The 26,221-nt window shown below is 35.1% G+C and overlaps 1 protein-coding gene across 2 annotated transcripts in view; it reads left to right on the forward strand.

The window, feature by feature from the left end:
• The window catches only part of ALCAM (activated leukocyte cell adhesion molecule), a 206,495-nt gene that overhangs the window by 145,260 nt on the left and 35,014 nt on the right, over positions 1-26,221 (forward strand). For both annotated transcript variants that reach the window (XM_029939221.1, XM_029939222.1), the window contains exons 2-8: positions 984-1,084; positions 4,776-4,995; positions 11,213-11,277; positions 12,730-12,817; positions 13,277-13,459; positions 22,875-23,002; positions 24,574-24,706. In XM_029939221.1, the coding sequence (XP_029795081.1) occupies positions 984-1,084; positions 4,776-4,995; positions 11,213-11,277; positions 12,730-12,817; positions 13,277-13,459; positions 22,875-23,002; positions 24,574-24,706 (918 nt within the window). The remainder of the gene's footprint in view (positions 1-983; positions 1,085-4,775; positions 4,996-11,212; positions 11,278-12,729; positions 12,818-13,276; positions 13,460-22,874; positions 23,003-24,573; positions 24,707-26,221) is intronic.

The raw sequence follows: 26,221 nt of genomic DNA on the forward strand, positions 1-26,221 counted from the left end.
GGACAAAGTATCTTCCCCCTCCCCCCACAGTTTAAAATAGCCCCTTTATACTCTATGTCCAATTATGGCATATCTTAACAGATATTTACTTGGAAACATATTTAATCTTAAAAATAATTATGAAAAAATAATATTAAAAAATCTGAGATTTTTCCTAAGTACTATTGCCGAGTTAAATGCCTGAGATTTCACCAATTTGTTCAGTATGTGGGAGGTTTGACAATTTAACCTTTATCATCTACATTTTTTTTCCCTTGATATAAGTTAAATAAGATCAGGAATTTTTCTGTAACTTAGTAGCAAATTATGGTTTGAGTTAGATTGTTTATCCAAAATTCAGGGTAATCAGTAAGTACTTTACAAAGGATTTTTAAACTACAGATTCCTGTCTTATTAATATTTTATATGCAATTAAAATTAAGTATATTAACCATTGCTACTATAAAATAAGCCATTTTCAGTTTTGTTATTTTACTTTTAAAATTTAGTTGTGGTCTTATGTATTAGTTGTTAGTTTTTAATAGTTTTTAAAATTTTCCAGAAGATAAATTTGACAGTAGTTTCAAATGAAAAACACAAATACATATAAAGCTAATTTTGAGAATTTTTAAAATGGTAATATTTGTGTAGTTCCACATGTTTATGAAATATAGTATAATTTGTTCCTATGACATCTAGTTAAGAAGAGAATATACTTTCAGATTCTACTGTGTTCTTTTGGGATACACACTTATCTACTCCCTGATGAAACTGAGGGGTCTATAAATTTGAAATGTGTGACATTCAAAAGCTTAGTTGCTAAAGAAGAATTACTAATATTTAAACAGGAAGCATATTCTAGCCTCATACTTTCTGTAGTCATTTAAGATAAAATTATAATAGATAATCTTCATTAAGGTATACATCTTGAACTGAAGTTATTTGCTTGGTTACCTCAAGAAAACATTTAAAATCTCCTTTTTTTTTCTTTCTTTTATCTAAAGGCCTTGGATGGTATACTGTAAATTCAGCGTATGGAGATACCATTATTATGCCTTGCCGACTCGATGTACCTCAGAATCTCATGTTTGGAAAATGGAAATATGTAAGTGTGACCTACCTCGGACTTGGTTAACTGTTTCTAGTTTGGGGCTGGCTTTCTTTTTGTTTTTTTGAGATAATATTCCGTCTGTGAGTAAATGTGAACTTCAAATTAACATAATGGCAATATTCAACTGTGAGTACAAATGTAGGAAGATAGAATTAATGTGTTGAATATCTCAAAAGGATAATTCCTAAGTCTTACACAAGAAGTGCTATTTTAAAGTAAAGCCAATAGACACGTAATTCTTAGATCATAATAGTCTGAAAGACTTCACCTTAAATGTAAGAGGCAGAGAAAAAGGCAGCGTTCCAGAGTAAAGTCAGTGCAGTATAGGACAGAGCTCATTGGAAGATGGCAGCCTTCCTCCACCTGCTCGCGTTCTGTTTGGTGTGGCTGTTGCAAAGGCAAAACACACGAGTGGCTGGAGTACCGAGATATTCATTGGGAATTAGCCATCAGCATTAGAAGCTTGTTTTTGGTGTGGTCTTAGAAACATATCGATGTGGCAGACCCTTTTCACATTTAACATTTGTTTATTTTACTCATTTCTTATAGGTAGCAAATCCATATCTTCTCAGGTGTCACGATACAGATGGGTCTGGAAATGGGGGGTAGATATCCTGACGGATGTGGGGTGGCTAGGTAACATCAACTGATAAAATGTTTCAATTTAATCACCAAAACCAACTAAAGGTAGCTATAATGCTGAGTCACATGAGACTCATGGTAGTTTACAAGCTTAAAGTAGCCATAGGTTTCCTTGAACACAGTGACAGTTTTTCCCAAGTTCCCTGAAATGTTAAAAGGTATTCAAATAGGGGAAAAAATCTGGTGGTCAAATAATTTTTGAAAACTTTATCACAGTACTTCTTAGAGCCTTTCACACACTAAAATGCATTATGAATTATCTAAGCTTGATTCATTTCTTAGGGGTTTTTTTTAACCACAAATTTTCCCCTCAAGCATCTGTAAGAACAAACATTTTGCAGAACACACTTTGGGAAATGTACTTAAGGTTGCACTCAATGAAGGATAGAACACAGTCTTTCAAAATGTAGGTTCTTAAGTCAGACCAACATATTCTACCATATACTTGTGGGATTCTTGACATGTGAATGAACGTCCATTGTCTCATCTATAAAATGAGTTGATAAGAATCATCTTCCTTACAGTGCCATAAGGGTACATGAAGTAATTCTTATCAGAGTATTGACCGAGTCCTTGGCACAGGGTACTGGTTATGGCTGTGGGGCTGTGAGCTCTAAGCACATGCACTTGTCCAAGGGTCATATGGAAGCAGAGGAAGGGGGTGAGGTGACACAGCGCCTCTCTGTGCTCCCCTTCTGATACTTAGCCCACACTGGGTAATTTTGAGCTATATCTGATTTCCTAGAGAAATGGAAATAGGAAGCTATGGCTTAAGAGTCTATTCACACCCCTAAAACGCCAAGTGTGATTACCACATACGTGACCTGTTGAGTCTAACTTCCTGCCAAAATAAATGGAACACAGATGGTGAAACACTGTGATCATAAACATTCCTGATGATAATTCAGGGAACAGTTTTTACCTAAACTGAACCGGTACAGTGGTAGTAGAAACAATAATGACAATTTTCAAATTGTTAATTAAGCCAAAAGCTTCAGCAGTAATCTGATGAGATATATTTGAAGCATGTGCTCTAAAAACAGTGCTGATTTGTAGACATAGTACACAGGCTCTAATTTAATGAAAGTTGAAAGACAAATGGTAGTTTGGGAAAGAGTAAAGGGAGCAAACATAGGGGAAGGATGGGTTAGCTTCCCCCCACCTGCACGGCCATCTCCCTGTGAACGGAGAGCTTAGTTTCCTGTGTGCCTCTCCACACCTCCCCCCAGCTCTTCTCCAGCTTCTGCCTCAGGGCCTGGGATAGAAGGGGCATCTGACAGCCATCAAGAGCGGTATGGTGCAGTCGTATTGGAGCTAGACTGAAGAACTTGAACCTTGGCTCTCCTGGGACACACTAGCTGGGCTCTTGGATGATTTATTGAAGCAACCTCTGTCTGTACTGTGTAATCTGAAAATGGATCTAATATTACAACTCTAACCTTCAAGGTTATTATGAGTATTAAATCAGTTAATGAATAGAAAGCCCAAAGAAGATACCTGGCATATAATTAAATGCTCAAAATTTAATAACTATTATTTATTATGTAAATGTTTGAATACAGAAATATAAGGGACTGGTTTAACATCTTTCTCTCAGGAAGGAATGATTTAGAGCAAGGATTTGCATTGTAAACCATGAGAAAATTTAAAAATATAAGGAGAATATTATTGATGTATTCAGATATTCAACCAAATAAAACTTTTGGACTCTAAAATTAACTTAGTAATTATCTTGGCTTGGGGCACTATAACAAAATACCATAGATTAGGGAGTTTAAACACCATATATTTATTTCTCATAGTTCTGGAGACTTGGGAGTCCAAGATCAAGGTGCTGGCAGATTTGGCTCTTTGTGAAGGTCCTTCTGATTTGCCGATGGCTGCCATTTTGCTATGTGCTCATATGACCTGTGTTTTCATGGAGAAAGACCTGTCTTCCTCTTATAAGGGTACTAACCCATCATAAGGGCACCGTCCCAGGACCTCATCTAAACCTAATTACCTCTCAAAGGCCTCACCTCCAAATATCAACCCTGTGGGGGCGTTAGGGCTTTGAAATATGAATTTGGTGGTGACACAAACATTTAGTCCATAACAGTAATAAATATTAATAATTTTAAAAATGTAACTCCCCATAGCACCTTGAAATTTGCCACATACTTTAAAATGTTTTATCATGTTTTATTTTCTCAAAGACCTTGTGAGGTAAGTTAAAGGGATTGGCTCCTATTTTAGAGTAATTGCTTATTCGGTAAGAAAAATTTTGTGGGAGCAAAGGAAGAGATGAATTATATATCTTGGGCTCTAGGCATAATTGTTCCTGCCAGATTATACTTTATTTTGATAATAAGTTTTTATATGAAAGCTTTTTGAGCTAAGTTTTATGACTCAGATAGCAAAACTATGGATTTTAGTGATTAATCTGATTCTGTTGCTTAATGGACATGATTGTTTCACAAGGGCAAACACTGTTCCTCCATGAAGGACTCATTAAATTATGTTATGACTAAAGGTCAGCTATGTCAGTTTTGGCTGAAACTAAAAGGTGTGGACGTTTAAAATGTGTGGATTAAAGTTATGAATATGCAAGAGATAACTGCCCAGAATTTCTAAATGAGCCTCTACAGCCCCTGTGTATGCTGGCTGGGAAGGTTAGCTGAATATCATCTTGTACATTTGCATGTTTGTTTCCATCTATTTATTTTCTTTTATATTGGACCTAATGCCAGCCCTTGTTGGTTTCAGAACAGTCACTAGTTCTGTCCTTTGGATGCCAGAAAAGTTCAGATTCCAATAGCTTTGTCTTTCCACTTTCACATATTTAAATTGATACCTGTAAAAGAACTTACAGCCTCTCCTCTTATGAAGAGTAATTTTCTGTAACTGAAGAATTTATGTGAAGCTCATATCCACAATTACTCTTCTTAGGCAGAACTATAAATATTGGTGGAAGAATATGGCCAAGGAAATTTCGTTACTCTGGATGTAGTCCTGAAATATCAGAATATGCTTTTTGTAAATGTATTGTTATTTTAATTTTTAGGAAAAGCCCGATGGCTCCCCAGTATTTATTGCCTTCAGGTCCTCTACGAAGAAAAGTGTGCAATACGATGATGTGCCAGAATATAAAGACAGATTGAGCCTCTCAGAAAACTACACTTTGTCTATCAGTAACGCAAGGATCAGTGATGAGAAGAGATTTGTGTGCATGCTAGTAACTGAGGACAACGTGTTTGAGGCACCTACAACAGTCAAGGTGTTCAGTAAGTAGTCCGTGGTGTAACTGCTAAGTGGGATTGATGGCTTGTACTAGAAAATGTTCTTTAGAAAGAAGAGTGAACTCTCTGTGGTGTCTCCGCAGCAGGCATCTGTGTAAGGGGACTTCTAACGATCTTCAGCCTGCTCATGCATGCTGTCAGTGAGGAAAACCAAAAACCTGAAATTTAAATAGGAGTTTTGCAGGGAGGAACTAAAAGAATATTCTCTTTTGTTTTGTTGGGTAAAATTTCCTGTGATATGAAGTACTACTAAGTGAAAACAGAAATATGATCTTTAACTTTCACTGACATGTGCAAATAAATGTTCTGTAATGTATACATAGATGCACAATACACATAATCACGCATATCACTTATACATATATATGTGTTAGACTGAATCATATAAAATTAATATTTTGATATATAAAAACAATAAAATACAGGTAAACCCCAGCCATATTATGAATTAGAGATCTAAGCTTTCTGTGTGTGTGTGTGTGTGTGCACGAGCATGTATGTATAGTACTGTATATGGACACACACGTAACATACATACACATATCCTGGCCTTTAATGATGCTGATATACTTCTTCAAAGTGTTTAGTTGGTTTAGAAAATTGCCCCATAATAAAAAGAAGTTCACCACACCCTGAATGTGTAATGTGAAATACCAAGGGGAAAAAGTAGAGTAGGGTTGGAAGAAGAGAAGTCAGCAGAAGAAACTTGGAGTAATTACTGTAGTCATTATGGCAAAGTTACTTTGCCTAATGATAATATATAGTTAATGTTACTGTGCAAATAGCTATGCAAATGAATGACTTGAGAAATTCTAATTAAAACATTTTAGCTTTTAATATTCAAATAAAAAATCCCACCTCCGGTTACATCATAATATTTTAGAAATTACAGGGAGGAAAATAGGTCACAAACGTTTCAGAATGCCATTCTTTTCTAATTAGGGGAGAAGGTCTCACTTTTCAGTTTTTTCTCCTCTGTTTTCTGATAACTTGACAGCACCTCGAAGTTGTTAAAATAAATAGGGAAGAAAGAAACCTAGAGGGCCTGCTACTACAGCAAACAACCACGAATTTCCCCCATTTTTCTTATAATAGCTTATGCCACTAAGGAGAACCATCCCTAGGTATTTATACAGATTTCAAAGCTCCTATGGGCTCATGACATGGGTTCAAAGAATGCTTGCACTAGCAAAGGAAACCTTTGCTCTTCAGAAGAACCTTGTAAAAGTATATTACATGTTTCAGTTGATTACCTTTCAGCTTAGAAGGCACTTTGCAGAAAACATCTACCCTTTTCAATCATTTTATGAATCAAACCGAATTCCAAGTATTTGCCAGTCATGCCTTCCATTAAATACCCCAAGTAATCTACATCCTTAATTTACCAATGTTCTATGCATTTTTCTTCCTTTCTTTCTTTCTTTCTTTCTTTCTTTCTTTCTTTCTTTCTTTCTTTCTTTCTTTCTTTCTTTCTTCCTTCCTTCCTTCCTTCCTTCCTTCCTTCCTTCCTTCCTTCCTTCCTTTCTTCCTTCCTTTCTTTCATTTCACTTTGATGTTATTAGGAAGATGGGTGGTGTACTGCTAGGGCCACTTTGTAAAGAGAGTAAACCAAAATAACTTTTTTTTAAGGCCATGATGTCATAAATATAAGTACACAACAAGAGTAGCACAGTTGGTAGAGATTGTCACAACTCCCTGAAATTTACGTGTATTGATTTCTCATTGCCAGGTTTCTTTTTCACTGTGTTAAAAATTATCAAATAACAAGATGGTCTATAAGGATGTTGAGAAAATCCAGGTTGTTTCCTTTAGAAGAATCATTTGTGACAATTTTCAGAATACACTTTAAAAATATCATTTAGCAATCTGAAAAAAGTCCATTTGGTCTACTCTGATAAGATTTGTATGCTGTTTTGGAATACAGAGGATTTCTATGATTGTGAAAACAAACTCACACCCCACATACTGTCAGTACCCCCTACCCTCTTCCCTTTTGAATGTTGTTGAAAACAAAGTGATTCTCAGAAACACAATTTGCATTCTAGGCTCTAAGCCAGGGAGAATTTAAACAGACAAGTTACACACTCTTGAAAATGGCATTTTATATTACAAACCGTGGGACCCTCCAAGTCCAATTAAATGAACAGCACAGCTCATGATAAGGAAAGTGTTTGCAAAAGCATATAGGGGCTTTGCTTAAAAAAAAAAAAAAGAATTTACTTTGGGTCACATTTTGTGAAGCAAACAACAGCTGTGACAGGGAGGTTTTTATTCTGTGCATGTATGTATTGCAGTCACTTAAGAGTTACTAGGCTCATCAATCAGTCCTCTGTTTCCTTCTGTCAAATCACCTAGCAACATGTGCTGTGTACTGTAGAATCGAGTATGGTTAACGTGAGCTAATCCTAGATCAACTTGCTGCAGAGTGCCATCCTCATGGGCAAATTCAGACTGTTTTTATTCGAAGTGGAGTCCATGACTGATGACTCTCTTACCTCTGGTGTAGGTTTGTTTATTTAGTTTTAAACTCAGATACAATAATCATGCCCATAAAGCAAATGGGATTCAAAGAAGTCCCATTTTTTATTGCTACTAGTACAGCTTTTTGGGGTTTTTTTCCCATTTTAAAGTTTATTTTATTTACTTTGAGAGAGAGTGAGCAGGGGAGGTGCAGAGAGAGGGAGAGAGAGTTCCAAGCAGCTCTATGCAAAAAAAGGGAAAATGGCCACAGCAAAAAAAAGCATTTGAGAACCACAATCTAGGCTAATCTGTAAGCCCTCTTACACTCTATTGTCTGTAGTTTTAAAAAGAAGATGGTTTCTGTGAAGTGAGTCAATGTATGCTTGGACCAGCTCTTTCCTTAGAGATGGACAGTGCTGATTGACTTCACGCAATTACTTTAGACCTTTCATTTGAACACTGTTTTCCATGTGTTATTAGAATTGAGCATCCTTCCTGTCCCCTGCCCTGTAAAACTTAGTCAACCTACAAGGAATTTGTTGGTTATTTTTTTTAAATGAAGGAAGCAGAGAATGATCTATTTAACAAATGAGACCTACACAGTATATTTTGTTTTGATTCTTTAAATATAAAAAATACTTTTCCCATCTCTTGCAGAAAATAAACTATGATTCCATGCTAACAGTTGTTTACTTAAAGTACATCAGAATTTTTAAGAGGTAAAGACTGACAAAGTACTGAGAAACTCTCATGAATCCATTTTACCGGTGCACCTTCTGTTTCTTGCATTCCTCCCATATCTAACTGAGTGTGTAGTGTTTGGTAATAGCACTGTACTTTTTGGGTGATATAGAGAAGTTTTGCCTTCATCACTTCATCCTCAGCTGGCTGTGATACTCTTGCAAAATTTATTCTAATGCAAATAAATTTGTGGTATGCCTTTTCCTTTCAATTCTATACTCAGTTATGAATCCCTAAATTATATTAAGGCATAAATCATGAAAAGTTTTTGTAAAACACTTTGGAATCAATATGCAATTTTGCTAAAATAGTATGTGTCCTCTTTTATGGCCCTCCAACTAATACCCATTGATTGTTACAAACTAATATAAGAAAATTACATATAAAATGTCTAGTGGGTTTGAAAGAAAAGTTTGGGAGAAAAGAACTCAAAGAATTTCCATAGGCATCACCATTACTTCCATAGTACCTTTGTGACTCTCTTTCAAATAAAAAAATGAGTTACAAAGTAACATGGTCTAAACTTTAGGCACTCTTTTACCAGGTTTCCTGGTTTCCCCACAGTTTCATTTTATTGAAAAAACTATAAATTATAGAAAATATCTATGGAAGAAACTTAAACATGGCCATGTGTAAAGGACCAAAATTTGTAACACACCAAGTGTTTATGATCTAATGTGCACTGGACATCACAAGAGTACAAAGCAGAAGAATATATATATTCTACAAAGGAGGACATATGTGTCCAACTCTTTTGGTATATGGTTTTGGCAAACTAGAAAGTAAGGCAGCTTAGCAATACTGCCCACCTACATTTTGTACTAAGAGACTCAATTTTAAATAAAGGAACCTCGATTTTTTTAGTTGATTTTTCAAATCTGTATATTCCAGGCATAGATACTACTGAAGGGGAAACAAAAACAAAAAACATTTGTTCTTTTTTTCTTCTGAATTTTTGACTCTTGATTGACCACATAAAGTGACTTAATATCTTCCCTCTCTTATGCTCTCAGAGAGGTATCACTAAATAATTGATTTTCATTCCCAGAGAACTTTGGCTTACTTACTTAAGCACCAAGAATTTTCATTTTGTTTAGATATTTTGGATGTAGCCTTCTCTCAAATGTTTTAAACTTTGGCTTAAAACATAAATTCAGAATGGAGTTTAATGTTTTATCAGTAACTGGGGGTTGTAATTGTGGACATTAATGACATTATATTAAAATAGTGATAACACCAGTGATATGTGGAAGGGTTAAGCCCCTACCCTGTGTTTCCCATAAATTGCTATTTATTTTGACTTTTTTGTCAGCTTTTAATATTTTTTTGGTCACACTTCTAACAGTCAGGAAATCAGGTGTCACTTTTTGTTTCTGTTAATGGAATTATTTGTGTTATGCCTTTCCATTCTGTATTTTTTTCTATTTTCCATCTTTCTTATGTTTTTTCCAATCTGTATATTTAGAAAATAATCATCTTACAAAAATTGAATTATAAATCTAGAGTCAATAGTAAATAGGCGCTCCTATAATTAAAGTGCACAAGTTGAACACATAGGAAGATATACTATTATTATTCTTTGTTCTAATTTCTAATATAAAATAATTGCAAAAGGGAAACTAAGTCTCAATATTAACATGAAGAAGTGTACTTTTTTTTTTTACATAGTCTTGGTGATATCCATTTTGCCATTCCAAAGACTTTTTGTCTTTATTCATATTTTCTGTAATTGGGTAGACAACATGTTTGATAACTGAATTCCAAATTGAGTAATAATTATATAAAAGCCAATTTCATCTAGTTTGGTAATAAAAATTAAAGGTATTGGAGACAGTAATCCATTAGACCATGAACAAAAGAATAACTGGTTATTTTTATTTGTGTGTTTATATGAAAAGAGAATAGTTTTGCTCCTTGAGAGTCACAAAAATGAATGATAAAGAGGCAACATCCATTTTCTGTAACCTAATTGTTAGAGCAAATTAAAAAGTGAAAAGTCTGTCAGTGATAGATACCTAACATCAAAGAATTAATAAAGTTTGAAGAATACCTTATTGCTGAGATTTTTAAATGTTTACTTATTTATTTTGAGAGAGAGAGAGTGAGAGAGAGTGAGCAGGGGAGGGGCAGAGAGAATTCCAAACAAGCTCCGTTCTGTCAGCCCAGAACTGATATGGGACTCGAACCCAGGAACAGTGAGATCATGACCTGAGCGAAAACCAAGAGTCAGACACTTAACTAGTTAACCAACTGAGCCACCCAGGTGCCCTGCTGAGATTTTTAATCAGTTCTTTCTGAAGGCTCTTTTAGAGTAGATGCTTATAAAACTTCCTATATTTATAATGCTCTGTCCATTATCTCAGTTCCAAATGTGAAGAATTTCCTCACATTTATGGTTTCATAATGTGACTTCACTTTAAAGATAAAGTTTGAGATACACAGAAAACTTGAGCTTCTGTATCCCTTCACTCCTTTCAGTTACCATGATTTTAGAACCGTGATTCTTAAACTTCAGTGTCACTGAAAATCTTATAGGAAACTTGTTTAGAAAATAGATTTATAGGACTTTCCCTAGATACTCTGATTCTACATTTTCAACAGGTGCCCATTGTGGATTCAGGTCTTCACCGAAGTAGCTGGAAGTTATTGGTAAATACAAAGTACACATGATAATCAATTAGATATAACATTCATATTTGGTATATTAATCTCTATTTTATGATCAAATCCATATTCACTGTTTATAAAGCATTCAGAAAACATTACCAATATTTTATTCAAAGGTATAATAAGCATTTGGAATAGTATTTAATATAATAAAGCAAATATATGAAGGTAGTGCGCTAACCAGGTTTCTTAGTTACAGGTTATATGGGACTGTGTTATTTATTTAGTTGCTTGTTTTCTGCTTTAAATAGTGAATTATTTTTCTATAATCCAAATCATAAATGTCTTTTTGTTCCTTCATGTTTACTTAATACCTTTCTCTACTTAACTTTAGAACAACCATCTAAACCTGAAATTGTAAGCAAAGCACCTTTTCTCGAAACAGAGCAGCTAAAACAGGTAAGAACTTGCTTTTGATTAATTGCCTTCACTAAGCGTAATGTTAAATGTCTTCTCCTGTCTTCATATGCCAGGACAAAGAAGACAGACTTCGCTCTTGTGGAGATAACAATGTGGCCGGTGCCAATCAGAAAGTCTGCCCCAGTTAGAGTGGGAACACGGTGGATGATGTAATCATTTCTGAAAGAAGTGGGGAAGAGTGGGGAAGAAACAGGCATAAGCTTTTCTTATTTGAATGAACTGAATGTTAAATGGCGTCAGGAAAGATGAGTAGATTTTCTCTACACCAAGGGTAGAAAGGCTTTCCAACAACATGAAATACTGTGAGGCAAAAGAGAATGGCATATTTAGAAAACATCAAGTTATTTGCTTTGCTGGAACTTTGTGTAGTGAAACAGTGGACAAGGGAGTGCAAAAAAATAAATCTGGAGCAGTAAAGAGAAGCGGGGTTATAACAACTCTTATGTAATATTAGGAGGGAGTTTGGAATTTATCCTATTGACGATCAAACTATTGAAAAGTTGAGGTGAAGATGTGAGAAGATCAGATTTGAACAAACACAATAGCAGAAGTGTGAAGAGAGGCTGTATTGAGACAGGACAAAACTGGAGTTTATATTTGGGCACATTAACGGACTAATAGTGTTATTTTCACTAACTAAAATACCTAAATTTTCCTTTGTGAAGAAAAAAACCCAAACAGCTCTTTTAATCAGATTACATTTTTCTGCATACCAGGGGTGACTGGGTGGCTCAGGTTGGTAGAGCCTCCGACTCTTGATTTCAGCTCAGGTCATCATCTTGTGGTTTGTGAGTTCAAGCCTGGCATCAGGCTCTGTGCTAACATTGTGGAGCCTGCTTGGGATTCTTTATCTCCCTCTCCCTGTCTCTTTCTCAAAATAAGTAAATAAACCTAAATTTTTTTTTAATTTTTAAAATTGTTGCAGCATAACATTATTTAATATATGCTAAATATGAAAGTTGTAACACATTTGAAAAAAGTGGTGGGAATTGTAGATTTGGTAAGTATATAAATATATGTACCTGAACTTTATATAGTATGAGACTGGAGAGGCAGCCCTGCTTTACCACCATTAATGACTCTTGCATTTGACTAAAGATCTGTAAACTATAGGAAAAGCCAGAGTTAATGTAGTCATGTTATTTAGTTACTGATAAAAATGAATAATGCCAAAATGAATTTGGTAATGCTCTTAAATGAATGTGATTTTATTAAAAGTGGCAGCATCTATTGCATAGTTTTAAATGGGCAAGACCATAATTTTAAGTATAAGACCTTGTTTTTAATGCAAGAGAGCATTTATTCAGTCCCTAGTCAGTGCTCAGATAATGAATGGGTCAGGACACCTTTGAAATAACTGGGGAATCTAAAACTTTGAAATTGACCACCACTGATGGAAATGGGTAGCAACATTCTCTCTTTATTTTGCAGTTGGGAGACTGTATTTCAAAAGACAGTTATCCAGATGGAAACATCACATGGTACAGGAATGGAAAAGTGCTACAACCCCTTGAAGGAGGTGGGTATGAAGTGGGCAATAAATTCAGATGACCTATTTTGACTCGCTCTTCTCTTGGCATTTCTTAGACTGTCCTGCATCTAAGCACATTGCCCTCTTTGATCTATGACTCTATGCTTTGTTACTTTAAGTAACCATTAAGTCATTAAGTGATTTTTTTAAATATCATTTTAGCCCTTGTGTGGAAGAATCAAGAGCAGAGAAAAATTATTTCTGTATATGGCGTGTTCTAGAAGTTAATTAAAGTGAGTGGGAGATAGGATCCCAGGATTCTATTTCTGTCGATGTCTGTGATTTCATGGTTCTGAAAAGACATTCTACCTCAGTACATGTCAATTTTCCCTCCTGTTAAATATAGTAAGAAGGACAAAACCACTTCTCAAAGATGCTGTGACATTCAATTAAGGATTGTGATTTTCCAATGAAAGATGCTATCATTAGTGTTCTTATTTTCTTCAGTGGTGGTCATAATTTTTAAAAAGCAAATGGACCCGGTAACTCAGCTCTATACCATGACTTCATCCCTGGTATACAAGGCAACCAAGGCTGACATACAAATGCCATTCACCTGCTCTGTGACATATTATGGACCATCTGGCCAGAAAACAGTTCATTCCGAGCAAGAAATCTTTGATATTTATTGTAAGTAACTATATTTTATGCAATTTTAATGTCTTAGAATATTCTAAGTGCTATTAATCTTCCAAGTCCCACTCTACATGCTCTTTGAATTCTACTTTCAACCTGCCACCCATTTCTATTCTGCACCGAAATAATCTCTTTCTCCTTGGAAAACCTATAAAATAAATGCTTACCTATCTTATGATACCTTTCACTTTCCATTTGTCATTTCTGAACATCTCTTCTGTATTCTGCTAGATGCTGAATTCCTCAAAGACACGGTCTCTAACTTAGTCTGATCCTTTTGGGTAGTCCTCTGCCAAGCACACAGCTATGAATTTTGTAAGAGTTCAAAATGCCATCCGATTACTTTCTGAATGAATGACAGATGAATAGAGGCTTGTGACTGATTGGTCTTCTAGATATGGGATTTCCATTGTAATGAAAAAATTTATTTTAATAATGAGTTCAATTGCATAAGTTTAATAGGTTGTTTTATTCCAAGACATTTGGTTAACTTTAATAGATTTGAAACCTAGAATATTATACTAAAAAGGAAACTTTTTGATCATCTGATCTAACTCTGTTGTTTTACTTAGCAGTAAAGTGAAGCTCAGAGACTTGCCCTAATTTAGCTGTGGAGATTGGATTAGAATCCTTTTCTGCAATGCTGTTCTCCTTCCTAAAGGCAGGTGCCAAGATTCAGAGCAAACATGCTCACAATGGAGGCCCAACACAGTGTATTCCTAGAAGAGGAGCTTAACTAATTTTGGTCTCAGTTTTAGTATCTTGAAATGGGGAAAAAAAACAACTCCTAGTGTTGTTATGGAGATTAGGTGAAATCACAGATCTAAAAATTCATCCTATATCATTCATCAAATTCTTGTTATTAAGTACTAGTGTTGTTATTAATATATGATCATTATTACTATGTAAGCGTAGAACTAGAGATACTGCTTTTAAAGAAATATAAGAAAGCATTTCATTATTTTTAAAATCAAAACTTCTTATAATACTATCATATGGGTAGAATAATCTAATACTTCTACATCTATTCTGGAGAAAGAACAGAAATGCCAGTTGAGCCTTTGGAGAGTTTTAATTCATCTACATTTCTATTTTGGTTCCATAAAATGCAGAATATTGTATAGGAGTAAAACTGAATTTCCACATGCCCTAACAAGAAGAGATTGTTTTGCCTTAAGCATTGTATGTAAATTTCAACTTGACTTAAAAATGAGGATTTAAAAGATTTCACTATGTACAGCTTATCCAAAATCAAACTATTATTTCTGCAAGTAAAGGCAGAATTCTGTCTGTTCAAAAATATTCAGTTGGAAATAAACTATCTTGGTGTAAGTACAAGAGTACAAGATAGGAAAGAACATCAAGATGAGTAATAAGGATTGGGAAATTGGCTTAAGAAAAAAACAGGAAAGTATGTATCAGTCACAGGGAGTTGGGTAGGCAGAAAAGTCCTTGGATGAATAAGAAGGAAATGATTTTACTGTGGCTGGATGTGGGGGGTACATTTGGCATAGCTTTTAAGAAGGCAAAGTGTATGCAGTCTGGGCTTCACAGTTGAGATATAAAAGTGCTTAAGACATAGTCCTGGCATTCAAGGAGTTTACTACTCCAATAGAGAAATGAGAAATTGTCAGTGCAAGGTTGCAAGTGGTAAGTGACACAACTCAGTAAATAGCCCTAAAAGCTCAGATGCCCAAGGACAGTGATTCTCAAGCCTTTGTGTGCATCCAAATCATCAGAAGGACTTAGAACACAGATCCCTGGATCCTGCTTTAAAGTTTCTCATCCAGTTGTGGAAAAGGGCCCAACACTTTGCATATATAACAAATTCCCTGGTGACGCTAATGCTGCTTATCAGAGGACCGCACTTGGAGACCCACTGCTCTAGGTGACCTAAACAGAAAGGACAGAGAGTACATTCAGAAAAAAGAAATTTGAGCAATTTATCCTGAGAAAGGTGCACTTCTCTACTCCTACCTTAGTCTTCCTTCCCCTGTCTGGTCAGTAATGAAGTTTTATAGAATCTAGCTCTTTAATCTTTATGTTTATCTGACTCTGCCTTTGACACTGCCGAAGAACATGCCACCATTTGTCATTGCCAGTATTTCTGTGATTTCCCAAGTAATATTCCTTTTGTTCACTCCTAACTGCCCTCTAAGCTGCTGCCAGAAATATCTTTCTAAAACCAAATGTGACCATGTTGGTGCTGTGATGACAATTCTTTAATGGCTCCTCAGATCTCAGATGAATCTTTATACCCCAAATTCCTTCTCTCGCATGATTTAATTTAAGTTCCAGTTAGTTAACATGCAGTGTAATATTAGTTTCAAGGGTAGGATTTAGTGATTCATCACTTACATACAACACCAGGTATGCATCACAAATGCCCTCATTTAACCCATCACCCATTGAACCCAACTCTGCCCACCTCTTCTCCAGCAACCCTGTTTGTTCTCTATAGTTTATGGTTTGCCTCTCTCTCTTTCTTTTTCCCTATGTTCATCTGTTATGTTTCTTAAATTCTATATATGAGTGAAATGTTTCTTTCATAAAGTTATCTTTCTCTAACTTATTTCACTTAGCAAAATACTCTCTCGCTCCATTCACGTCATTGCAAATGGCAAGATGTCAATTCTTTTTATGGCTGATTAATATTCGTGTGTGTGTGTGTGTGTGTGTGTGTGGCACACACAAACACATACCACTTCTTCTTTATCCATTCATCAGTTGATGGACACTTGGGGTCTTTCCACAATTTTACTATTGATGATGCTGCTTTGAGCATCAGGGGGCATACCCTTTGAACCAGTATTTTTGTATCCTTTGGGTAAATACCTACTAGTGCAGTTCGTGGGTCATAGTGTAGTTCTATTTTTAACTTTTGGAGGAACCTCCATACTGTTTTCCAGAATGACTGCACCAGTTTGCATTCTCACCAACAGTGCAAGAGAGTTCCCCTTTCTCCACATCCTTGCCAACACCTGTTGTTTCCTGTGTTGTTAATTTTAGCCATTCTGACAGGTTTGAGGTGATATCTCACTGTAGTTTTGATTTGAATTTCCCTGATGATGGGTGATATTGAGCATCTTTTCATGTGTCTGTTAGCCATTTGTATGTCTTTTTTCAAAGAATGTCCATTCATGTCTTCTGCCCATTTCTTAACTGGATTATTTGTTTCTTGGGTGTTATGTCATTTGCAAATATGTTCTCCCATTCTGAAGGTTGCCTTTTAGTTTCATTGATTCGTTTTCTGTGCAGAAGCTTTATATCTTGATGAAGTCCCAATAATTCAGGTTTCTTTTGTTTCCCTTGCCTCAGGAAACATACCTAGTTTTATCTCTGAAGAAATTAGTGTGGCTAATGTGAAAGAGGTTACTGCCTCTGTTGTCCTCTAAGATTTTGATGGTTTCCTGTTGCACAGTTAAGTCATTCATCTATTTTAAATTTATTTTTGTGTGTGGTGTAGGAGGTGATCCAGTTTCATTCTTTTGCATGTTGCTGTCCAGTTTTCTCAGCATCATTTGTTGAAGAGGCCGTCTTTTTTTCATTGGATACTCTCCTGCTTTGATGAAGTTTAATTGACGTTATAGTTGTAGGTCCATTTCTGAGTTTTCTGTTTTGTTCCATTGATCTATGTGTCTATTTTTGTGCCAGTATCATATGTCTTGGTGACTATAGCTTTATAATATAGCTTAAGGTTCAGAATTGTGATGCCTCCAGCTTTGCTTTTTTTCAAGATTGTTCTGGCTATTTGGGGTCTTTTGTGGTTCCCTACATGTTTTAGGATTGTTTGTTCTAGCTTTGTGAAAAATGCTGGTGGTATTTTGATAGGGAGTACCTTAAATATGAAGATTGGTTTGGGTAGTATCAACATTAACAATATTTGTTCTTCCATTCCATGAGCAGAGAATGTATCTGCATTTCTTTGTGTCATCTTCAATTTCTTTCATGAGTGCTCTATAGTTTTCAGATATGTCCTCTGAAAGCTTTTACTTCTTTGGTTACATTTATTCCTAGATATCTTATGTTTTTGGTGCAACTGTAAATGGAATTGATTTCTTGATTTTTCATTCTGCTGCTTCATTATTGGTTTCTGTACATTGATTTTGTATCCTGTGACTTTATTAAATTCATGTATGAGTTCTAGCAATTTTTGGCGGAATCTTTCAGGTTTGCTACACACAGATCACTATTGTCTGCAAATAGTGAAAGTTTGACTTATTTGCTGATTGGATACGTTTTATTTCTTTTTGTCTGATTACTGGGGCTGGGACTTCCAGTACTATGTTAAATAACAGTGGTGAGAGTGGACACCTCTGTCTTATTCCTGACAGTAGAGGAAAAGCACTTAGTTTTCCCTATTAAGGATGATATTAGCTATGGTTTTTTTTTTTTTTTTTGGTATGTGGCCTTTATTATGTTGAGGTATAGTCTCTCTATTCCTAATTTTTTTAGGGTTTTTATCAAGAATTGATGTTGTACTTTGTAAAATGCCTTTTCTGCATTTATTGACAGTATCATATGGTTATTACCCTTTCTTTTATTAATGTGGTATATTAACATTGTTTGATTTGCAAATGTTGAACCACTCTTGCAACCAAAGAATAAATCCCACTTGATCATGGCGATTGATTCTTTTAATGTACTGTTGGATTCAGTTTGCTAGTATTTTGTTGAGAATTTTTGTGTCCATGTTCATCAAGGATATTGGCCTATAATTCACTTTTTTGGTGGAGTCTTTGTTTGGTTTTGGAATCAGGTTAATGCTGACCCCATACAAGGAGTTTGGAGGTTTTTCATCCCTTTCTATTTTTTAGAATAGCTTGAGAAAAATAGGTATAACTCTTCTTTAAATGTTTGGTAGAATTCCCTTGTGAAGGCATCTGACCCTGGATTTATGTTTATTGGGAGATTTTTTATTATTGATTCAATTTTTGTGCTGGTTTTTGATCTGTTCACATTTTCTGTTTCTTTCTGTTTTAGTTTTGGTAGTTTACATGTTTCTAGAAATTTATCCATTTCTACCAGATTTTCCAATTTGTTGGCATATAATTTTTCATAATATTCTCTTGCAAGTGTTTGTTGTCCTGTGGTATGGGTTGCTATTGCTCCTCTTTCATTTATGATTTTATTTATTTGGGTCCTTTCTCTTTTCTTTTTGATAAGTCTGGCTATGGGTTTATCAATTTTATTAATTTTTTCAAAGAACCAGCTCCTGGTTTCATTGATCTGTTCTAGTTCTTTGTTTGTTTCTGTATCATTTATTTCTTCTGATTTTTATGATTTCCCTCCTTCTACTGGCTTTAGGCTTCATTTGTTCTTATTCTAGCTCCTTTCAGTGTAAGGTTCAGTTATGTATTTTGAGATTTTTCATGCTTCTTGATATAGGACTGTATTGTTATATACTTCTCTTCTATGACTGCTTTGCTGCATCTCAAAGGTTTTGGACCTTTGTGTTTTCATTTTCATTTGTTTTCCTATATTTCCTTTTTTTTTTTTGATGTCCTGGTTGAACCATTCGTTCTTGAGTAGGATGTTTTTTAACCTCCATGTTTTTGTGATCTTTCCAGTTCTTTTCTTATGCTCAACTTCAAGTTTCATAGCACTGTGGTCAGAAAATGTGGATGGTATGATCTCCGTTGTGTGAGACTTTGTCAAGGCCTGATTTATGACCTAGTTTGTGATCTATCATGGAGAATGTCCCAGGTGCACTTAAAAGACTGTGCATTCTGCTTTAGGATGAAATCTGCTTAATATATAGTCCAGTGTATCATTCAAAGCCCTTGTTTCCTTGTTGATTTTCTGCTTTGATGATCTGTCCACTGATAATAAGTAGAGTGCTAAAGTCCTCTATTATTATTATATTATTATCAATATGTTACTTTATGTTTATTATTAATTGTTTTATATATTTGGGTTTTCCAAGTTGGGGGCATAAATATTTGTTAGATCTTCTTGTTGGATAGACCCGTTTATTATGATATAGTACCCCTCGTTATCCCTTATTATATTAAAATCTAGGTTTTTTTGGTGTAAGAATTTCTACTCTAGCTTTCTTTTGGCATCCATTTGTGTGCCAAATGCTTCTCAATCTGCAGGGGTCTTTAGGTCTAAAATGAGTCTCTTGTAGGCTGCATATAGATGGGTCTTGTTTTTATTTTTCAATCAATTGTGATACCCTATATCCTTAGTGTAGGGCATTTAGTTCATTTATATTCAGAGTAATTATTGATATATGTGAATTATAATTCCATTTTGTTGCTTGCTTTGTCATTGTTCTGGAGAGTTTTTCTGTCCCTTTGTAGTCTTTGTCATTGTTGTTCTTTCTTTCTTACTCAAAGAGTCCCCTTAAATATTTCTTACAGGCTGGTTTAGTGGTCACACACTCCTTTAATTTTTGTCTGGGAAACTCTTTATCTCTCCTTCTATTCTGAATGATAGTTTTACTAGATAGAGTATTCTTGGCTGCAGGGTTTTTTTTTTTTTTTTTTTCCATTCAGCATGTTGAAGATATTATGACACTCCCTTAGGACCTGCCAAATTTCTGTGGAGAGATCTGCTACTAACCTTATTGATCTTCCCTTATAAATTATGGACTTCTTTTTTCTTGCTGCTTTTAGGATGTTTTTATCTCCACATTTTTCCAATTTAACTATAATATGTCTTAGTGTTGATCTATTTCTGCTCTAATTCTACCTCTATTTCTCTCTCTTCATTTGGAAGTCCTATGGTATGAATGTTATTATGTTTGATGGAGTCTCAGGATTCCCTAAGTCTACTTTTGTAAGCCAAGATTTTTCTTTCCTTCTTCTTTTTACACTCCCAATTTTGATATGCTTCAAATCCCTTGTAGCCATGGTCTCAGTCTTTATCGGTTCTCTGTATTTTCTTCAGTCTTGTTCTGTTTTCCAGATCCCTCCCATAGAATACTATTTACATGCCTATCCATTTGCAATCACCACCTTACTTTTATTTTCTAGCAAACACCCACTTATTCTTTAAAGCCCATCTGCGGTATCAATTCCTACCAGACACTTCCCAGTTTTATGCATCTGTAAGCTACCAGTGACCATATTATATGCAATTTTTATGTTATAGTCATTATAAGTTGAAAATCATGCTGTTTTCAACTTTATAACGTTAGCCCTTAGTGCCTCCACAAAATAAATATTAGCTAAATAAATGAATTCATGATCGACAGAGCATAAATGGGGAGATGGGACAAAGAAAATTTGAATAGACTCTTGCTTATTATGTAGTGGTATATATAAAGATATACTTGAGCTAGTTCAAGGCAATTATGGGTACCAGGTTAAGAAATTTTTATGTTAAAGTTCACGTATTGAGAATGCATGATGGATTTTGCATATCATTGTAATATTCAAAACAATACTTCAGAAAACTGATTTAGAGGAAATATATATATGAAGAATTAGAATGAGGGACTGATTAAAGCTTGAGGGCAGTATTTCAGGTAGCCTATCAGAGAGCTAGGACTGGAGAAGTGTTAGTAAGGAATGAGAATCAGATGCAAAAAATATTACTAATCATTAAGACTTGGTAGCTGTGAAATTAGGTGATTAACTAGCTATTACTTAACCTTCTAATTTCTGTATAAGTCTAATTACATGAAATAGAAGTTGGGGTTCTGATTTTTTACTTTGCTTATCCATTTGGAGTGCCATTGTAATTACTGTATTGTAAATGATGGAAAATAATTGTATATGTTAAAAAAATAGTGTTATATTCTAAAAAAAATAAAAAATAAAGTTACCACAAAAAAATAAACTAAAAGAAATAAAACAATTCTCCTTTTTAAACACAGACAAAAAAAAAAGACTTGGTGACAGAGTATAAGAGAAAGGCAGAATACCTGGCAGAATGATTTACTAATTGACAGAGTAAAACAGGTCAACGGGAGAGCAAGTGATGGTTAATTTTGTTTGAGGCATGTCGTTGAAATCCATAAAGTTACTGTTAAAACTCACATCTCTCTGATCTCATTGTAGTTCTTCAGTTCTCTAATATAGAGCAGAACCTATTGAAAGGGGACACAGAGAAGGGGAAGTTTTGAAATAAAGCAGAAAGTCAGACAGATTTGATCTCTATCTGTTCTAATGTCAGGCTTGATTAAGTAGTCTCACAGTGGCATGTGACAGGCCAAAACTGTCAGTGAAGGGCCACATAAAGGAGTAAAGAAGACCTAGAAATGGAAGGTCAAGGGCGGGGGTAGTAAAAAACTTTATTTACTTCCCAACTCTACCGGGAACTGCTGATCAAGGAACTTCCTCAGGGAAATTCAGAAAAACTAACAAAAAGTATACTAAACCAATCACTGTTTAGCTTCAGAACATCCTGACAACTATTCAGAGAGGCCCAAGCATGAAGAAAAGATAACAAAGTAATCTATCAACCCTTCCAAGTTTTTTCTGCATTTTGATTTTGGGAAGATAAATAAACAATAGCAAGAGATAGAATAAAAGAACCACCTCTGAATCTACCACTTATTTGTTTTATTAGCTATTAACAAAATAAGTCTTCATAGAATTTTATTCTACTCTTATTCTATTATTCTTATTCTCCAGCTATATAGTAATAATATAACATATAATAATGTATTCTAATATATATAAAGTGGATCATTTATAACTGCCAACATCCCCTCTTCTTATTTCCTGTTTGATACATATAGTCCTTTGTATCTAAGCCTTTAATTTCTGTAGTATTCTACTATTAGCAGTAGCTTCTACTAAAAAATACCTGTTTTTCTCCATAAAAGTGACTAAAATGGAATGAAAGGTACACCTTTACCCCAATGGACAGACCAGAATTACAATACACTTACAGTCCTGTTGACCGTGTTAAAGATCTCCTTCAGTTCACAGGATTCATCTTTTTGAAAACTGATCTATTCTCCTGCATGCCAAAAATTTTGCTGGTGTTGTTTAGCTCATGTCTCTTTTTATTCAGTATAAGGTATTATTATGTAAGATGAGTGTAGGGGTGCCTAACAGTTTTTGCTACTATGCTAGCTGATCCGTTCTTTCCAAACCATGAGGTTCATAATATAGTTAAATATCCTTATAATGAAATCTTGCAGTGAGATTGTTCCTACTGGTCTTTTACACATAAAATAATTATGGTCATTTCTACCTCAGTTAAAGACATTTTGCTGAGAAGAAATTGGTTTTTATGTAACAAAGTCTCTTTGTAGTTTGCTCTAACCAAGATTAGTACTTGTTTTAGCAAGTAGCTATTAACTTCAATCCTTCTATAAAAAGATACATTTAAGTAATTACCTTTACTAGCTTCTTGAAAAAATTGTGTATAATTTAGTCATTTATATTGTATGTATAGAGTAATTTGGTACTTGATGAAAATGGTTAACTTGGGTATGTGACTCTCGCAGATCCTACTGAGCAAGTGACAATACAAGTGCTGCCATCAAAAAATGCCATCAAAGAAGGGGATAACATCACTCTTAAGTGCTTGGGAAATGGTAACCCTCCTCCTGAGGAATTTTTGTTTTACTTACCAGTAAGTGCTTACGGATTATTACGTGGGCTAGACTACTATCATTCTGTCCTGTTGTGTGGCAGCTGGCTGACATTAAAAATTGTATGTATTGGGCAGCTTAAGAGAGGAAGATGTTATTCATGGAGACAAGGGACCCCTGTAGAATGTCCTTTGAAAGTTGCGAGGGGTGTTGTTTTGTGGTTGTTTTTGACATCTGCCAGTGGTCCTGCCTTTTCCTTCAGTGTTAAGAGATTTCAAGGAAAAAGAGATAAAAAGCTGGTCATAGAAAACCATAATTACAAAAACTCAAGTCTTCATTATCCAGATAATCTATAAAAATCTCTTCAAAAACAGGTAACTCTAAAATGAACAATGGTGACAGCAAATGGCCTGATCTAGTCTACCCACAGTGCCTTCTTGAACACATCTCTGAACCTCCTAAGTAGGACCATTCTGTTGTGTGTTATATTTAGCTTGATAAAATAAAGCTACGCACTGTATCTTGCCATCATATATGGTCTTGAAGGGCCAGCCCCTCAGCTTTTATCAGTATCGTAGCTGAAAAGAATGATACGGAGGATAATTTGGGACATTTCCTCTAGGATGTATTCTAGATATCTAGTGGTATGGAGCCAGACGGAGAGAGCTGTCTGAGGACACAAGTAAGTTCTTCCAGGGCTCTTCCCAGGTTTGTATATGACATAGCCTTCCATTGAGAAAAGCCATATACAATTTTATATTGCATTTATTGAAGGGATATGTGTACAAATGTCACCTGCTACATTTCTCAGTAATGTTTAAGAATATCATCTACTACATTACTCAGAAGACTAACATAACTGATTTCTTTTAGACTTAAATAATGGCAGAAAACTTTGTTTCTCCTAATAATTTGACATATTGCTTTTGTCTCATATGCAAATGAACTTCTGAAACTAATTATGTTGCTACTTTGGCTATCCTAATAGCCAAATTTGACAGATTTGACAAATTTGTGTCTTAGTTTTAGCAACAATTATATGATGATTATAGGGGCAATTTTTTTGTTACTATATACTCTTAGTTCATCTGTATTCTTTCTGTTCTGAATTTATTAATTCTTTTCTTTTTCTTCACTTTTTAAAAATATTTTCCTCTATCTTTCTTTCTCTTTTTCTCCCTATTCCCTTTGTCCCTTCCCCTTCCCTTCCTTTGTTCCCTCCTTTCTTTTTTTTTCCTCTCCTTTTTATTTGGATATGTGGTATGTTTTCTTTTAAGCTGCCTCAAATATTTTTGTTGAATTAGGCAAGGCAGAGATATAAAATTAAACTTTACAATAATAAAAACCATGTGCCTTAACCCTCAAATTTGAGCCGTGTTATCAATGAGCGGTGTCATCAATACCACGTATATTAGCTCCTCAATTTTCTTAGAATCAAATTTGCAGTTATTTTTCCGGAGTAGAGACAAACTCTACACTCATTTGTCCAATCATAGAAACACATTCCCTTTTTTTCTTATATAAGAAAATAATGCCATTTTCATCAAGAAATACAACTCATCTCATTGTAGCTACCAAGCATAATCATCTGACATTTTACCTCTATCAAAAGGGACAGCCTGAAGGAATAAGAAGCTCAAATACTTACACGCTGACAGATGTGAGGCGCAATGCAACAGGAGACTACAAATGCTCCCTGATAGACAAAAAAAGCATGATTGCTTCAACAGCCATCACAGTTCACTGTAAGTCACCTTGGTCTTCATTACCAACTTCACTTTAAAGGCCTCTAATAGTCTAACTAGCTGTCTTTTCAAATAAATTGCAACTGTATTTTTCTCAAATGATGTGCTTTCAATAGGCTTACTAAAGTACATCAAAGCAAACTCAGCTTTGGTCCAGATTTCCACTGCATTATTGAAATCTGGCGTGGATCTAACAAGTGCAACTTTTGGCAGAGCTAAACTTCCATCTTCTTTCTAAATCTTCTACTTGTGGTGTTAACAAAATATTCATGTGGATCTGAAAGAAATTACTCAGTTTACATTTTAAGAAAGTACTTAGATGTTCTTGAAGTTCACAGGGTTTGCAGTTGGCCCAGAAAAAAAGTGTAAGTATCTTTTAAATTTTTATTGCAGAATAACATTAGCACCCAAACCCAAGCAACATAAAGTTACTATAAACTCAACTTTTGGAAGCAGCAGAGGTGGATACCACTAAAAGCCATTTATTGGCCTCTGTATAGAGGATAGAAAATTTCTGGAAATAGAACCTCTTCAAAGTCACCCTAAATATACCTCTTGATTAACTTTTAACCTGCTTTTGATCTCCAAATACTTCAATAGTTATATTTACTCTAGCGTGATAGGAAAAAATATACACACAAAAAAGCACTTTAAGTCCTTTGTTTTGAAATTTCTGACAGTCATATTCTTGATGTAACTGAAGCATTATGGAAATGGGGAACTAATTTGAGCTCCCTGGTGGCACTACAGAGTACTTTAGACAAATGTCCGTCTTGCTTGGAGGTATAGGCCAAACTTTCTAGTAAGTCCTTTGTACCCAGTAGCATCTCGAGACATGATCCATTATAGGAAAGTTTCTCTAGACACAATCTGCTATAATCCCATTGAGTATGAGGGGTTTTCTTGTTTCAAAACCAAGAGACTTTAGCAATTTTTCCAAGGAAATGATTCTAAGTCTTTCATTCTTCCTATAATGCTTGGAAAACATGTAGAATGGAAGCTAGACTTTGAGGGAGATACACAAGAATATACACTGGGGAGTGGGGTAACCAGATGTTGCTTTGAGTGTCTGATGTTGGGAGCACACCCCGGGGAACCCTACAAAAACAGCAAACTGTTAAGAAGTGTTCACAGCCAGGCCATTTCCCTGTTTGTTCCATATTCATGTTGTGTAGATCTGAGTGTCTCCACCATCAGAAGCTGGTTAGAAGGAAAGCAGTGACCTCTCAGGATAACAACAATGCTACTTTTTCTCTGAGGACCAGTCAGTCCTGGGACCATTTATCCAACTTGTTCCATGATGCCACCACCCACCCACCCCAAAATGAAGTGAGAGAATATAACCAGCCGATAGAACTGCCTATTAAATAACTCCGATATCATTGTCCATGAGATCTGTGGGCCAATAACCAGTAATTCAGTGCTTAGAGATGGTACAGTAAGGTTATATTTAAGAGGCCCTAAAAGGAAAGAGCCCTTATGTGTAATACAGCATGGATGGATATATAACAGAGT

Source organism: Suricata suricatta, chromosome 5 (assembly GCF_006229205.1).
Source record: "Suricata suricatta isolate VVHF042 chromosome 5, meerkat_22Aug2017_6uvM2_HiC, whole genome shotgun sequence".
Classification (NCBI taxonomy): domain Eukaryota; kingdom Metazoa; phylum Chordata; class Mammalia; order Carnivora; family Herpestidae; genus Suricata; species Suricata suricatta.